Below are 17,475 nucleotides of genomic sequence, written 5' to 3'. Positions count from 1 at the left end.
TATACGGGAAGTTTGGTACCACCCTGACCCTATATTCTTTATATTTATTTTATTTTATAAATTATTCTCTCCCAATATTCTTTATATGTATTTATTTAATTATTTCTTCTCTCCCAAGCAACATCCAAGCCAATGTTACGTGTGTTTGGTACACTTGGACTCATATCAATGAGCAAATGTACACGAAATTGCAGAGAATTGATCTAACTACCATATGATATAAGAATTCTTTCTTAAATATTCCAAGGACTCTGAATGGGTAATTGGGTCGCCATATAAACCAGATTGAATTGATGAAAATGTGTGAATGCCATGTTTGCCTAGGGTGGGTAGGTGGATTGTCGGTGTCCTTTTTAAAAAAGGAAAAAGAAAAGAAAAAAAGATAGAGCAAGAAAGCTAGCAATACCAAACGTACTGCCAGCCAAAGAATCGTGGGATTACAAAGATGGTAGTCCTTTCCACTACTATTCAAAAGGTAGACTTCGACCAATGTGAAAGCTGCCAACCAAACTGATAATAACGGTTAATTAATAGGTATACTGGTTGTCTGATTCAGACTTATCAAAAGATGTGTGAAATTTAAGACATTAAAATTGAAACTTTTCAATGCAAGAGCTTAAGAGTCCTGCTATTTGGCTGTCAAGAGTCAGATAAGTGTATGTCAAAGTTTGACGTAGCTTTATAAAAAATAAAAAAATAAAAAAAAATCGTAGTAATCTCTCTCTCTTCCCCCATTTCGTATTTTTTTTTTAGTTAAATTTTTATGAATTAATATTTAGTTTGTAATGCCTCAAAACTTGTTTTTGAATTCAAAATTAAAATTTAGGGGTGAAAAGTTAACCCTCTAGGGATGATTTCACTAAAAAGGGATTCAATCATCCTAAATTTGGTGTTAATATCTCAAATTTAAATTTTCCTTTAATGTTTATCTTCTTTAATTAAAAAAAAAAAAATTGTAAATGTCTAACGCTTGGCTGCCTCATGACAGCCATAAATCTCTACTCGGAGCTTAATACTAAGATGGATTATTAACATTTTTCATTACTATTACTAAGGATAAAATCCAACATGAATCCCGCTCAAGCAATCCCAAGAATAATGATCCACCGGTACCACATGGGGAATAACTACCCACTACCTAGAGATAATGGCACGAGTCTACTACATGGGGGAAAAAATAAGGATTGAATGTAGGACAATGCAGCATATCATCATCTAAAATATAGACTCTTGTTAATTCTCTCAAATTAAACTTTTGCCTTATTTCAAAAATATCTTCAAACATCACGCTAACTTAAGCATTGTAGTGTTCTCGATTCTCTATCTTGTAAGTGACCCATCACCAATCTAGATCCAGTCGTTAAAAAAATTGCACGACCAACTATAATCACTTTTTTTTTTCCTTTGCAATTGGTTAATTTCACGTTGCCCTAACTGTCCTAACTAGACCAATAACATTGATATTGAATTATAAAAACTTTTTAGGATTGGATGGATAACCTCGATCACTTCTTAGCACGTAAGTTTAGATGCCAAATTAAATTACAGTGTATCGCAAAAATTTAACACCATAAAAATGAATAAATTTAATTAACCATTAAATTTAGATCCATACACAAAAACATGGAGATCTACCTCGCTACAAGTTTTCTTGTGGAAGTATGTACCATTTTACAGTGTATATATATATATCAAGATGGGCTTGGCAAGCAACCAGACATACTGGGCAGCCGCGGTGTTTCAAGATTTAAACTCAAGCTTTTTGCCTTGCTGGTATACAATTTTTTCACATTAGCTCTTTGATCCTTGAGCAACCTCACTAAACTTCTCTTTGCATTTGCTCTGAACGGACAGTTTGACGCCATGAATCCGTCCACCAGGTGGAGGTACGCCTCCAGGTCATGGCAGCATGCCATGTCAGCGTTGGGCTTCAAGTACGGCGACATCTTCGTATTAACACGTAGCTCTTCTCCCACGTGCGAGTACGACAACGGCATGTTTCTGTCGAGCATGTCGAGCACACCACCGACCTTCGTGTTTCTTAGTTTCTGGTCGAGTTCCTCGCTCATGAGGGTGCCGGGGACCCTGGTGATGACGTCTTGGGAGTTGACGATTCGTAGAACTTTAACGTTGTTAGTCTTGATGCGGTCGGCGAAGCCTCTGTTGCCGACGCGAGGGCCGCCGAAGGAGAAAACTGCGACCGGAGGTACGTCGGGGGCGCACGTGCTTATATCGTCAGCGACTAGTAAAGCCAAGGCGGCTCCGAGGCTGTGGCCGGTGACGGTGATGCTTAGCGTCTCGCCTTTGTACAACTCCATGAGCCTTTTGATTTCGTCGATCACCGACTCGGCTAGGCTGGGCACGTGAGCGCCGGGTGTCTTGTAGAGGCTCAAGAACCCGCATTCGACTTTGGCTTGCCCGTGGGTCGTCGTCGGGTTAATATCGGCAAGTTGGGCCCTGAAATTCTCGGCCCACTCGAGACACGTGGAGGTCCCCCGGAGGGCGATGATGATATCCCTCCGCCCCATCCGGTTGATCTCCCGCTTGTCGTCGCAGACCGCGACATAACCGATCCAGCTGGACCGCTGGGTCATCCAGCCAAGATCCGGCGCCACGTCATCGACCCACTTCGGCAATCCGATAGACGACGTCGCATAGAGGCTCTTGGTGACTTTATAGGACCTGTCCGAGAGCGCCACGTGGTGCGGCTGCGGAGGCTCCTGAGCCGACATGGCAGGGTCGGAGTGGAAGGAATGGTAGGCTGCTTGGATAAACTCGCCGTACCTGACCACCTCTCGCCGGAGATTCTCGTCGAGCGGATCCAGAAGCCCTTTCCAGTGGTTGCTGCCGTGGTACTCCCGCCATTTGCTACCGAGATTGTTTCTCGGGGAGTATTCGTCTGTCTTCGACAGGAGCCGTTGCAGGCGGTTGAGATGTCTGGGGGACATTTCCTCGGCCGCCTTCATTTCCGGCCACATAAGTCTAGCCAAATTAAGCCCCTCCAGAGGTCCTTTTCCTTTAACTTCGACAGACCCATTATTGGAATCTTGAAGAACCGGTTTCCGGTCCGGCGGCGCTGTTGTTTGTAGAAGTTTTTCGAGGTTGGCTAGGTGTAACCGCGTTGATGTTTCCGGTTTCAGAGTCTGTGATAAAGAACAAGAAGTAGAAAAAGAAGAAGAAGAAGATCTTGTTAATGGGTTTAACGGAGACATTTGGCATTTGAAACTGTTCTGTCTGGCCTGAAACATTTGGATATTGTTAGCGGGAAGCATGGAAGCCATCATCTTGAGAGAGAGAGAGAAAGAGTCAATGAGAGATGAAGAAGAGACACTGAAAGCCAAAACCAACTGGGATTGAATAGATCAAAGCAGCCTTTATATAGAGTGAATCTTGCTAAATGCCCTTCAATATACCTATAATTACAACGAGAACCATACTGCAAATATCTGAGGAAACCGTAAATGCGAATAGACGTTGGAGGGTATAGTAAGCAATAGACGTATTGACCTATTCTATTCATTTTTTTTTGTTTTAATATGTTTTTTTATCGCTACTTTCATTTATTTATTTTAGTTTAGAGACCTGTTCCATTCGACTTGAATTGGCGCGTTCGTGTTTTGTAACCGAAGACAAAGACATTCTTAAAAGTCTGCTCTCGGGCGTGAAAGGCCATGTCTCACTTCAGGCACTCCGTTCACTACGACGTTGCCGGCAATTTGTCTCATCGTCCATTTATGAGTATAAAATTAAAAAATTATTATTATTATTATTATTTTTTTACTTGTACGCACAGGTGAGAGATTCAAATTAGTAATATCTGTTTCATTAAACGTGATTTTAGTCGATTGAGCTACATTTTGGAAACAATTATCTACTTATTATTATTAAATTTATGAGACTTACACTTCGTCTCACATATTTAATTATAAATTTATTCATATTTTATACATAAATAAATAGAAAATATACAAAAAAAAAAAATAATAAAACATTTCTCATAAAATTATATCTATTAATTTTAATTTGACACATTTATTTAAACGTGTGGACTGTGTTGGACCCTTTAATTGGTTAATTTTGTTTTGAATTCATATTTGATTCGTGAGTCGTCTTAAAAATTATCAACCCTAAATATCGTTCGTCAAGTTCAAATTATATCGAACATAAGTAAAAAATTATATAGGCTCACTATGTTTTGACTTATTTAATTAAACCGATAAATTTTTCAATCTTAACTCGTTAATGCTAGAGTTTGAATCTTTTCAAGTGTATGGGTGAGACTAAATATGTTAATTTTAATTTAATATCTCAAATTTCGTGGTCTCAAACGTTGACAATCGTATTCCAAGTTTAAAGTATTCCTCATAAATGTGAGATAACCGAAGTGACATTTCTTGGGCTCCAGGCTGAGGATTTTGTCCACGAAAACTCTTTTTATTTATTTATTTATTTTTAATTCGTCGTCGACTTTTCGTCATGGAAAACTAATAAAGGTACTACTGAAAATAGACTACAGCACCTCGACGGAAGAGTCAGTTATGTGAAAATGAATTATGATTTTACAATTTTTTGCCCTCGTATATATATATATATTTATTGGTAAAGTTATATATCTTTTTCATTGGTCAGACTCAAATTGATAGTTGAATATTAGTCGTGGACCGACAGTATGATATGTATATATAATAACACCTGGTTTATAATGGAAAAGGAATAATGAAGAATATTGTTTATTTATTTATTTTAACTATTCATTTTTTCGAACCTGCTCAATATTTTAGTTATTAATCTTTGTTTTTTTATTTAAAATATTATTATTTTTATTTATTTTCACTGTTTCTAAATAAGAGAGAATGATATTGATTTTTTTTTTTTAATGGGTTGTTGAGTTACGTGCTAATCAAATCCTTAGAGTTAGACCATTTTAACAGTTTTCTTTTTATTTTTCTTAAATTTTAGAAAACAACGTCATTTCTTATATACTCTCACATTTTTTACAAAATCTGAAAGCTAAAAAAGCTACACAATCGTTATGGAAACAATAAGGAAGATGTTGTAAGTGACGTTTTGTGAAATATGATACAAAGAAGCCGTACGTTACGAATGCTTTTAGCCAAAATGGCTATTCGGATTTTGAACTTTTTTTGGTGTTCTTTGTTTCGAGGCTAACTAATTAAAATGACGTTTTGATTATTTTGACTAGCCCGATGCGAATACCCTGCAAATGTATTTATAAAAATTGAGAAATATCCCAACAATTTTTTTCAATATTCAAATCCATTGCCTTTTGAATACTCCAGATGATTACCTAATGCTAAAATTTCTCTAATATGTCATCAACAGCTGAAATAATATGAAGAAGTGTAAGCAGATGGGTCATTAGGGAATTGGGTGAGGAAGTCTATTCCCTGGGCAGTTAAAGTAAAAGGCTGAATTTTGAATGAGTTCTAAAAGGAGAAATTCAAGTCAAAAGTATTCCAAAAGGCAATTTCTTAATTCAACAATCCTGAACTGGCTAGCCAAACTCTCACCATTATATACTTTATTTTTTTTTTTTTGAAAAAAAGAGCCGTTTCTAATTTTAGTGTTAAGCAACACAATCAAACTTTGTAACATATATTAAAGAGATTTAATAAAGTCTATACGCACGCACGTAGCTCATATTTCTTCCCTGCATTTTTTTTCCCCATAGAAAGGAAAAGATATAAATTAACAATTGAATTTGGTTTGGATATGTACAAAAACAAAGTAGGAAAAACTTACCTTACCAACTCTCATCTTTCATCATTCTTAAAAAACTTTAACAAGTGTCAATTAAGCTAATTAGTGTATCAATCTTTCAATTTTTTTTCAATTTCACCTAGGATTTTATTTTATAATCCTGCCAAAATTTCTAAAATATCTATTTTTTTAAAAAAAATTATATATATTAATTTTTTTTATAAGATTCAAGCGTTAGTATTTTTGCAAATTCCGTTAAATCCTAATCGACTCCTAAATCCTTGCAATTTTTTTCTTCTTTTCTTTTTTCCTAAAAAAATTGCTCCTTTAGGATTTACCATTAAATCCTAAAGGAAAGTTGTCGAAATTGAAAAAAATAAAAAGATGTATACACTAAAATTACAAAAATTATAAAATATCAGAAGTTGTAAGTGAAACTTTCTCAACAAAATAATAGTTTGATGAGTAACAATTTAGGAGTTCAAGCATATATATATATATATATATATGGAAAACAAAATTCCTAGACGCCCACTAGCATGCATTCATTGCGAACTGTTTTACTTCAAAGTGATAATTAAGTGTTTCCAATTAGTGTGGTGTAGAATGTGCACAATATTAATTTTAAAAGCTCTATATATTAATTGGAGATAATGAGCGCATTATCATGGTACTAATTGCTTTTCACTTTTTAATTTTTTCCAATCAAAATACATCACTATGTAACATATGGACATAAATTTCCTCTAAATCAGTTTGGAGAAAATATCCTTTGACTCATGTATAATAATGCTAAGTGTCTATAAATATTTAAAATGTACATTAAATTTTTAACTTTATTAGTAGCAATTTATTAACTTAGACTAAATTTAATATATATTTTAAATGTTTATAGACATTTGACACTATTTTACATGGGTTGGAAGATATTTCTTCCAAACTAGCTTGAAGAAAATTTTTGTCCGTAACAAATATATCTCCATGTTTCATAATTAAAAAAAAAAAAAAAAAAAAAACGTTTTTCCATGTCAAAAACGTTTTTCTTGTACTCTTGCTTTTTTTTTCCTGTTCTTAGCACGCGGGAGAGGAAGGGGGTTGGGGGTTGCGAAACGCTGTCACTTCTGTGTAAATTTTTTACTTCCCACACGCAGAGAAGTTAATTGCATGTTTTAATCACATGGCGGAAATCCTTCTGGGATGATGATTATAAAATTCAATTTATACTTCCACTATGGAGTTGTCCCACATCGAAAAGGAAAGCATGTAAAACGCAATAAATCTAGAGATTCTCTTCCATATATATATGGGTTTGGCATGTCTCCATCGCTCTTTCACATCACTCCACTATACTGCCTAATAGTACACAAAAATTTCAACTATGTGGCCAATAGCCATCAACGCGTAGCCCCCTCCATTGATCATTGCATGGAACATGTTTATCATCTTTAGAGAGTGATAGATTTACTCGCCATACTCGGCAGCTAACGGTCAAATTCACACGCCTTATAATAAGAGTTAAAAGGAGTGAACTTTGCTCAACTTTTGAGTGAGAGCAGTTAGATGAAGTGAGTACAAGGAAATGAGAGTTTAATATAAGAGTTTGTCCGAGCGGGCCAAAAAATTAATAGTTTTGATGCTTTAAGTCATAATAGTTTGGGAAAATATTATTGGAAAATTATCCGAAGATAATTTCCAAGAGAAGGGGACCAAATCCCCTTTTTTATCAGGTGTTTACTGCCTAGCTTTCATAACCGGTTTTCCGTATTTGCCATCCATGTGGCACACCCTCATTGGAGGCTTTTCTGTTGACGCATTTTGTAGGTTTCGTGACTTTTGCAATCGATTATGTTGGGGTGAGAGTTGTGGCTCACTTGTACCGATCGTAATACTTAAATTTTCCATGCTTTCGCAGCGGTTGGCGCAGGTACAACTCTATTTTTTGCTCTCTCTAGTGATCACTATTATTAACTCTCTTTTTTTTTCTTCTTTTTTTTCCTATCACTAACTCATCACCAATTGAAGGGCAAATTTTTGTCGTCATTGACATGGCGACAAGCATTACCAGTACTTTAAACTTTATTTTTTATAGTATACTTTATACTTTCTTCTTCAAAAGCAACCCTTTATTGAGGCCGTCGCTTTTTGGGTTTTTCACTTTTGAGTAATATTAGATACTATAGCCTTTATAACTTTAATTTATTGGGCTATGTGGGATTGCTTGTCCTCCATAGAATCTAATAAATAAAAGGACGTTCTGCTCATGTAAAACATGCACATGTTAAAGTCTTTTAGGTTATATCTTTTTTGAATATTTGATTTTTATTTTTTACACGTTTGCACAAGATGAGAGAAATGGAGGAAATAGATTCAAACTAGTAATTTCCGCTTGGTAAAACGTGATATTCAATCAATTGAATTATCTCTTAGAGACTCTTACACATTTTCACATCAGCCAAAATAGAAATTCGCAACAATTATTTGCAATTTCGACTGTTATTGTGAGGGAGCCTATGTACATGGGACTCAACTTTCCAAAAAAATTTATTTGGACCGTCTAGCCATCTATGCATACGACTGCTCAAATTGTTAGCAATTTGAACAACTAAATAATTATTATAAATCCCAATCTATTCAACACAGTAAAATAAAAATGAAATATGAATGTAGTATGTAGCGTTTTTCTTCCGCAAATTTTACGGCTATAATCCCAATTCTCTTTCATCATTCTCCAAAGTCCAAAGTAGGGTCGAACTAACACTACTAACACGAAGTAAATGGAGGTTGGAGAAAACCAAATAAAGCAAAAAAAGAGTTCAAAGATTCATCATGATTTCTCTCCTTCACAAACATGTGCAGGCACACGTGTCTCACTTCTCCTGTGTTGGCGAATCTGTCGTCTCCCCTAAATTAGATTCCAGCGGCTTTGACGGAACACATGCATTCCACATTGTGGGAATCCATGCCTTTCTTCTTCCTAACCATAATAATAATAATAATAATAATAATAATTAAAAATATATATAATTTAGGTTTAATTATGTTTATTTTCCTTAAACTATTATTATTATTATTATTGCAATGTGTTTCTTAATGTTTTAATTTTTATATTGTCGCTTCAATCTACTATTAGGGTTGTAATAAATGCTTTCTTTTTACAATCTAAAATGACAAAAATATTTCGGTTAAGATAAAAAAAATATATATATATATATATATATATATATATATATATATATATATATTATTTATAGAGGGTATTCTTATCGTTTCCTATCACAAAAGAGGTGTTGCAATCTCAATGATAATTAAATTGGGACGACATTGCAAAAATTAAAACATTTAAAAGACATTATTAAAAAAACAAAAAGTGACAGTCATAGAGGAGTAAATGCAGTTTCTCTTATAATTTATTTCTAGTATAATACAACTACATATAATTTAGTAGTAGACACTTAGATTAATTATTATTTTAATATTTATCTTCACGTATGAGCTTAAATTCTCTTTCAATAGGTGATGTTTAACACGTGAAATATTTAATTTAGATTGGATGATTTGATGGAGTCAAGGTTTGATCTCAGAACCTTTGATTCTGATACCATGTTACACTACAAGTTGTCCAAAAAGTTTAAGCTGATAGAAAAAGATAAATTTAATCACTTAATAATTACTTTAACATAAAGAACATGTGATACAAACATTAAGAAAGACACTCTCGTTTGGTAACGTTTTTTTTTTTCTATCTTCTGCTTTCTATAATGAATAAATAAAAAAAGTGCAAACAAATAGGTTCAAACACAAAACACTTACAAAAAAAAAAAAAAAAAAAAAAAAAAAAAAAAGATTAAAATTACCTTGACTTATATATACCATGTGATAACATTTTTTTCAAACAAAAGGAAAAAAAATTTCCATCTGAAAAGATTATCTTAAGATTCCTACCCCAGCCAGCCCCACATATATAAATATTGGATAATGAGGAATGCGTGGGACACGGTAATGACGTGCAAGCAACGTGGAAAGACTTGTTTATTATGGTTTGCGATCATCGTTATACAACAAAACAAACGGCATGTTTGGTACATTAAATGCAAAAGGAAAGCAGGTGGGGTTGCCCGTCGTTTTCAACTCAGAGAGACCACCGACACGCCAAACATAGCTTTAAGAAAGAAGATTAAAAAACATGTTTTCTCCCCCATGAATCCCAATAAGAACTTGCCCAGAAAGGAGTAAATGCAGTTTCTCTTATAATTTATTTCTAGTATAATACAACTGCATATAATTTAGTAGTGGACACGTACTTATCAAAAAAAATAAATAAATAAGAACTTGCCCAGAAACATACTAAGCGACCGCCGACACGCCTGCCGCCGCAAATGGAGCGACCAAACAGTGACCGATTTACAGCGAAATCATGCAGAAGTACTTTTTTTTTTTTTTTCATCAAAATGTTAATCCAATGGTTGAGCTATTAGTAAAGAGTAATGCTAAATAATTAATAACAGCCGTGGTTCAACGGTCTCAAAGAAATCCCAACGAGGTTAGGAATGTATTAAGGCATGATTTCGATACTTCGCAATAGAGAATCACTTACACCGGTTTGGTATTGGCTGTGTTTGGGAATAAAATGGAAAAAGGGAGTGGAACGGTACTATAGCAGATTTGATTGATATGAAAGAAAAAAGTAAGAATATTTTGTATAAAAATGTGAAAAAATTTGTTTTGTAGTAATTTTATTATTTGAATAGTAATAAAAAATGATTGATGTGATGTAAAAAGTAAAAATGTTATGATTGATTTTGAGAATAATTTTTTGGATTTTTGGGTCTGGTCCGGCCCTTTGCCAAACACAGGCAAAGTGCTTTAAATTTTACTAATGTTTTGCTGAAACTGAATCAAGCTATGATTAAATTGATTTTGAAAAAGTACCAATGATTTTTGCGGTCTAGGTCCCTCATATAAGCAATTCTCGACAGATACAAAATTACTATGACCACGCCCTGTATAATAATTACAGTTGGCCGACCTTTCATTAGTCATAGAATCTTAAAAACAACGTGATGGAATGCACAAAAGCAAGAGGCACATGGTGAGGGAGAGACAGCCAACAACCAGAGTAAAAGGATGCATTAATGATCAGTCCAAAGTAAACTATATAAGAATGTGAAATCTGAAATGCGAAGGTACAAAGTAAATGTCCTTTGGGTTGTGTCCCCCTTTTAGGGTTCTTATATATCCATTAACTAATTTCTTCCAAGTCAATGTCTATTACAGTCTAAAGTTGTTTAGGGTTAGTGAGGAAGCGTGTGATGCATTTTGGATAAACACTTGAGTCTGTGTTCAACCAAACTAGGGGTGTGTTTGATTTTTTTTTTTTTTTTTTTTCGAAAATCCTTAACTCAAAAATGGATTTTTATATGTGCCTCCATTATTATCATACTTTTCCAAACAAATTACAAAACTTTTTCCAAATATAAAAGATTTTTAAAAAATAAAAAATAAAACACAAAACACTTTTTAAGAAATAATTACTATGAATTTCCAAAAGCCCCATGGCAGCAACTTGATGCAAGACGACAAATCCCAATTTTAGGGTTCAAACATTGGAAGTATAGAAAGAAAACAAGCCAACTTGCCTAGAGTGATTATGCAAGTAGAAAATCTCGTTGGCAAATCTCGTATAGATGAGATAAAATAGTATCACTCGTGATCTGCATACGCGTTCGAACGTTACTTGCTGACAAGCGATTTTGCTTTGACTAAGGGTGTTAACCCAGTCTTGATTTCTAGTTATTGGCCAAAACCGGGAACCGGAACCGGGATACTCAGTTTTTTAATTTTGAAAAATCGTAACTGGGAACCCGGTTATACAATAACCAGCCGTTCCGGTTGGTACCTAGTTACCCGAACCGGGTAACCGGTTTTAAAATATATATATATTTGGGCCTATTTTAGGTATTGGGCCTAATTTTGAGCTTATTTGAGGCCATGGGTCTAATTTTTGTGCTTAATTTAACAATTTTTTGCCCATTTTTTAAAAAACACAATTAGCATTTTTGTCCAAATAAGTTGGGCTTTGTTGTGATTGTTCCAAAAAAAAAAAAAAAAAAAAACCTAAAAAATCATTGTTTTTGGCTTTTTGGGCCTAAAAAAAAAAATCCAATGTTTAAAAATGTCCTAAAATTTCATTGTTTAAAAATGTCATTAAAATCCAATGTTTACAAATGCCATAAAAATTCAATGTTTAAAAATGCCCTAAAAATATATATTATTTTATATATATTCCCGGTTACCCGGTTATCCGGTTATAACTAGGTGCCAAAAACGAGAACTAGAACCGGATACCCGATTACCGGTTTTTTCCAACTGGTTTCAAAACCAGTTTCCCGGTTACCAGTTGGTACCCTGTTTTTTTATTTTTTTGACACCCCTAGAGCTTTGACAGAATTTGGAAGAAGAAACATTCGTCTACAACTCCATTCGAATGAGGATTTCAGATGATTGACCTAGGAGGAGTCACTGTTGATGAGCTTCAAGTTAAGGGCATTGCAATTCATAACAATAATATTGATTTTTTCCCGCCATATAGGAAGTTCAATAAAACAAAACCATGAAAAGTCGGCTACACAATTGAGGTAGCCTCTCCTAAATCGGTCCTCTCCCATGGATTGAACTCAATAACTCCATTTTATTAAAATGTAAAATACTGCTTATGCCTTGGCCTTGCTAAGAGTAATGATATTTAGTACTTTTGTATAACTGGAATGCATATAACTAGATGGCGTGGCAACATAAATCAGCTTTTGGATTGGAGCTTAATTTTTTTCTTTCTTACAAACTCTGATCAAAATGCTGATTTTTATTACCGCATTATCTTACATGACAGTTATACAAGAGTTTACTAAATAGCATCGCGCCCGGTCAATTAGATATGAGATATCTATTGAGGGCAGTTTTCCCTAGCACCCTTTTTTGTACTAGAAGCTCCTTTCTGAAATCCTCCCAAGTGAAAGGAGTGTACTTCCTAGAATTGGTGCCTGGGTCCAGGAGCTGAGGAGGGCACTGTATTATGGCAGAGCTTGTTGGGCTAAGAAAATATGCTGCTGATAGCCTTTGCTTCTCTTTGTTCACCACTGCCCTGTGTACAACACTCTTTAGCCTCCCATTAGTCCATGCCTACAAACAAAATAAAAAAAAATTCTAACATCCAAGTCTTATTTAACATAAGAAGAACAATATATAGAATGCTAGTGAGAGTGAAATGTGTGTACAAATACTATAATGAAATCATTTGAACCTTCAATCCACAACAATTATCTGTTCGAATTACTAACAATTTGGGTAGGTAATGTGAGAGGGTTTATATGGGACCCATCTACCCAAATAAGGTTTGGACCGTTCGGCCAACTATCAAAAACAAGTGAATTTCATATAAACTCAATCTCTCACATTACTTGCTCAAACTAAAAACGGATAATTGTCTTGGATTCTTATCCATGTCGGTGTGTGTAAATGTAGTGGAAAAGTGAGAGAGATAGGGAATACGTCAAGGGTGTCACCAATGTTGATGACAAAGGAATTGGGGACAGGTCGGATTCCAGCCCATTGGTTGTCACTCTTTAAGATTTGAAGGCCACCCACATGGTCTTGCAACAATATTGTCATGGTGTGAGGGTCTGAATGGCTCCCAAGCCCTAGACATTTTTCTGGGAGGGGACAGGGAGGATATCTGTTAACCCTAATCATGGTGGCATCTTTCTCTTCAAAGTTCCTTGTGAAGTAGTCTTCCTGGAGGCCTAGTCCATGAGCCAACATCTCAAATATTCTCATTCCTAGTTTGTCCAATTCTTGCATGTACTCAATCATTGCATTGCTGAAATATTTATTAAGAATGTTAAGTTAATTAGTCTAAAAAGTACAGGGAGAGCTCATTAAAAAAAAAAATACACTTTAACTTCCGGACTCTCACCCCTTTAATTTGCACTTATACTTTCAAATTTTAAAAAGTGACATTAGAGCCTCCCACACTATCACATCGTGTCAAATTAGACACTTTCTTCATTTTTCTTTTCAAAATACCCTTAAATTTATTGAAAGGTAACCATTTAAAAAAAAAAAAAAACTAAAGGCACCAAAAATGGGTGGCCCTTTTGATATTAGCCCCCTTTATTTTTATTTTTTTCAAATGGTTATTTTTATATATTTCTAAATTTTATTTATTAACAACTTCATGGGTATTTTGGAAAGAAAAATGCAGAAGTGTCTAATTTGAACAATAATGGTAATATGTGGGGCTTCAATGTCGCTTTTTAAAGTTCGGAGAGATAATTACAAAATAAGTAATAGTTTGGAAGGCTAAAATATATATAGGGGTGAAAAGGCGGTCTAAATTTTACTAACCGCATTCACTAGGCGGTTAGCAGTTAGTAAACATATAACCGCCCACTATAACCGCTTTTTTCAAAGTTGGGCCTTTGGGCCTATTTTCAATTTTGAGCTTTTTTTTGTTTTTGTTTTTATATACCAAATAGGGCCAAATTGTTCTCAAAGGAGCCCATATTGAAAAATCTAAAATATTTGACTTCAAATTTACATTAATTTACATCTACTTGTACTTAAAAAAAAAAAAATCAAAATCAAAATCAAAATCCTTAAATGTAAATCATAACTTGTTAAGAATACAAGTTATACTAATAAAATTAAAAAAAAAAAATGGAAGTTATACATAGGGGTGAAAACCCGATTCCAATTCTTGGTTATTGGCCAAAACCGAGAATCGGAATCGGGGTACCAGTTTTTGATTTTTGAAAATCGGAACCGGAATCGGGTACCCAATTAACCGGTTATACAATAACCGGCCAGTTTCGGTTAGTACCCGGTTATCCAATTTTTTAAATTTTTTTTGCATTTTATTTTGAGTTTATTTTAGGTATTGGGCCTAATTTTTGGGCTTAATTTAACCATTTTGTGCCCCATTTAAAAAAATAATAATAATTCAAAAATATTAATAAATATACTAAATTCGAAAATATAGAAGTGATTTACAATTTTTGTGAACCTTAGAGTAAAATAATAATAATAAATATACTAAATTCGAAAAAATATATATAAAATTAAAAATATATTATTATTATTATTATTATTATTATATACCCGGTTACCTGATTATAACCGGGTATTTAAAAACCCCAAAACGGTAACCGGAACCGGGCACCCTGATTACCGGTTTTGCCTGGTTTTTCGGTTTACTGGTTCAAGTCCCAATTTTCCCCCTTTTTTTTTACACCCCTAATTATATAACATTTAGTCAATTACCAATGTTTTAAAAAGACTTGAATGGAGACTTAAACACAAAATATAAATAAAATTCCACAATCTTTGTGGATTAACTTTTACACAACATATGATACAAATAACATATATGGACTTATAAGTTTATAAAATACGTTGGAACTAAATCTTTAGGTACTTTATTATTGTATTAGTATGAACTTGTATACTTATTACTTATGTCATATTATATATGTATAATTTGTTATTTTATAATCACTTGATTTAATGACCAATTGATCATGAGATATAATCATATAAATTATAGTGATAATACATTAATACTTAAATTGTGATTTAATTCTCTAACGAAAATTATTGTGATTTAATGGTCAATTGATTATGTTATAAGTATAAATATTATATATTTATATAATACAGGCAGTTAGCGGTTTTAAAAAACTCAATAACCGCTAACCGCTAGACTAACTGCTTTTAAGGCAGTTAGCTAGCGATTATTCATTTTCACCTCTACTAAACTATGTTCTCTCCAAAAATAATTAGCAATGATTTATAGTTATATTTTTCTTTTTCTTTTTTCTTTCTTAGTATAATTGCCTATGTTTTTATTTGTCACAAGCCTAAAACTCAAACATTTCATTCTCAAAATTAAAAACATATATTATATTTTGGTGACTCTAGTTTTCATAATCGGCTCTGTTTTTTTCGACAGAAAAAAGAAACATTACCTAAATGGTTGATGTTGATCACCAAACACCTTCGCAGCAAACGCGACAACCTGCTGCGGTGACTGAAGCAATTGCACGATCTCCGCCCAAGGCAAATTTTTTCCATACTCAGGATTTGTGGCACTGTACCCCAACGGCAAGCTCACTGACCTACCACCCTTCATCTTCTTCTCCATTGGAAGATCAAAAAGCTCGTTCAACCGGAATTTAAACTTGTCAATGGTTTCCAGAGCAACCCCATGATCTACTAGTTTGAAGAATCCCCAGTTGCTGCAAGCAGTTACCATGGCTTCGCACAAATTCTGGTAGTCTCTGTTTTTTTGCCCGTCCCAAACTCCCCGGAAGCTTATGACGGGAATGTCGTCTCCGTCGGCGAAGTCGTCGTAGTTTATTGCCGGCCATTCTTCCTCGGACCATATGAAGTTTTTGACCTGTAAATCGTTTCCCATGGAGAGTGACTCAACATGTTCTTCTTCAACTTCTTGAGCCATTGTAAACTCTTTGACAACTTTGGCATGCTTTCAACCACTCATACCCTATATAAAGCAAAATTTTGAGTAGGGCATCTCCGGTTGTGTGTGTGTGTTTTTTTTTTTTTTTAATGTTTTACGTGAGCCTTAGAACAAGATATTTTGGGGTTTCCTTGATGATTTTATTCAAAATAGGATCATTATTTTCTCTTCCTATAGCCTTGATGTATAAGGATTTACCTGCAGTAGATTCTCTGTTCGAATTGCTAGTAATTTGAGCAAATAGTAGGAGAGACTTTGAGTAATTTTATTTTTATCACCTCTTATTTTCCTTTCATCTCTTCAACGCCTATGTGGCATGGTCTCTCATCTAAAAAATCAATCTCCATCACCAAATGTTATGAGAGATCAAGCCACATAGGTTTTGAGAATAATAAAAAAATATGGGACAATGTATAGCATTTCTTGAGAGATACCATATGAAACCTACTTGCTCTGATAAATGGTTGGGTGGGATAAGGATCTACAAAAATTATTTAACCACATTGCTAGCAATTTAGACCGATAATGTGAAAAATTTCATATGGAACTCCTTTGTCTGATAAATGGTCGGATAACTCAAAATTTATTTATGCAGATGACACACATATGAGATCTTTCACATTACATGCCCTAAGTAATTGTCGTGAATTTCCGATTTCGTTCCATCTTTTACCTCAGTGTATGTCTAATCCTAATCCTATATTTGGTTATGATAATTGGGTTTTTTTTTTTGTTTGAAAGTTTCGAGGGATAAATTGGAATGTAGCAAAGATACTTTTGGTGGATCTTGTTATAGAGATTGTCATGATGAAATTAATGAGGATATATTTTTATTAGTGAAGAAACCTAAGATTCTATAAGAGCCGCACCAGTCCGGAAATAACTAAGATTCCTATACAAGATGTTCAACAGTTGGTGAGTAGCCGGCCAATCAGCCTCCAAAACAACAATAAATTACTGCTGGAAACAGATAGATTCTACTCCATTATCAACTGATACAGAATCAACTCAAAAAAAAAAAAAACACACAGATGGATTCTATGATCAAGATCTACTGAGGAATTTCAATTTCTGAAATTTCATATTTAAGCTGTCCATTTTTCATCTAAGGGTCATTGTTCTGCCACTTGTCCCACCACTAATAAAATAATAACTAACAGTTTCTGAAATTTCAGATCTAGGCTGTCTATTTTTCATCCAAGGGTCATTGTTCTGTCATGTGT

General features: G+C 34.1%; 2 protein-coding genes across 2 annotated transcripts; both read right to left on the bottom strand.

Moving 5' to 3' along the window:
- Nucleotides 1-1,569: 1,569 nt before the first annotated feature.
- Nucleotides 1,570-3,330, bottom strand: PLA-I{BETA]2 (alpha/beta-Hydrolases superfamily protein). The gene has a single exon (XM_059587673.2). It carries the CDS (start codon nucleotides 3,282-3,284, stop codon nucleotides 1,692-1,694), a length of 1,593 nt encoding a protein of 530 aa, XP_059443656.2. The 5' UTR covers nucleotides 3,285-3,330; the 3' UTR covers nucleotides 1,570-1,691.
- Nucleotides 3,331-12,642: 9,312 nt separating this feature from the next.
- LOC132174046 (gibberellin 20 oxidase 1-like) lies at nucleotides 12,643-16,231 on the bottom strand. The gene is made up of 3 exons (XM_088514467.1): nucleotides 15,741-16,231; nucleotides 13,267-13,594; nucleotides 12,643-12,897 (listed from the first exon to the last, which is right to left on the bottom strand). The coding sequence occupies exons 1-3, from the start codon at nucleotides 16,229-16,231 to the stop codon at nucleotides 12,643-12,645; spliced, it is 1,074 nt and encodes a 357-aa protein (XP_088370593.1).
- Between the last annotated feature and the right edge of the window lie 1,244 nt (nucleotides 16,232-17,475).

The sequence above is a fragment of the Corylus avellana genome, chromosome 3 (assembly GCF_965113065.1).
Source record: "Corylus avellana chromosome 3, dhCorAvel1.hap1.2, whole genome shotgun sequence".
In the NCBI taxonomy this organism is placed as follows: Eukaryota; Viridiplantae; Streptophyta; class Magnoliopsida; order Fagales; family Betulaceae; genus Corylus; species Corylus avellana.
The sequence above is the reverse complement of the archived record's forward strand: the minus strand, read 5'-3'. Positions and strand labels throughout refer to the sequence as shown.

Coding starts and splice junctions, on each gene's coding strand:
- LOC132174046 (XM_088514467.1), bottom strand. CDS start 16,231: ATGGCTCAAGAAGTTGAAGAAGAACATGTTGAGTCACTCTCCATGGGA. Junction 13,595..15,740: donor GATCAACATCAACCATTTAG/GTAATGTTTCTT, acceptor TAAATATTTCAG/CAATGCAATGATTGAGTACA. Junction 12,898..13,266: donor ACATTGGTGACACCCTTGAC/GTATTCCCTATC, acceptor TTTTGTTTGTAG/GCATGGACTAATGGGAGGCT.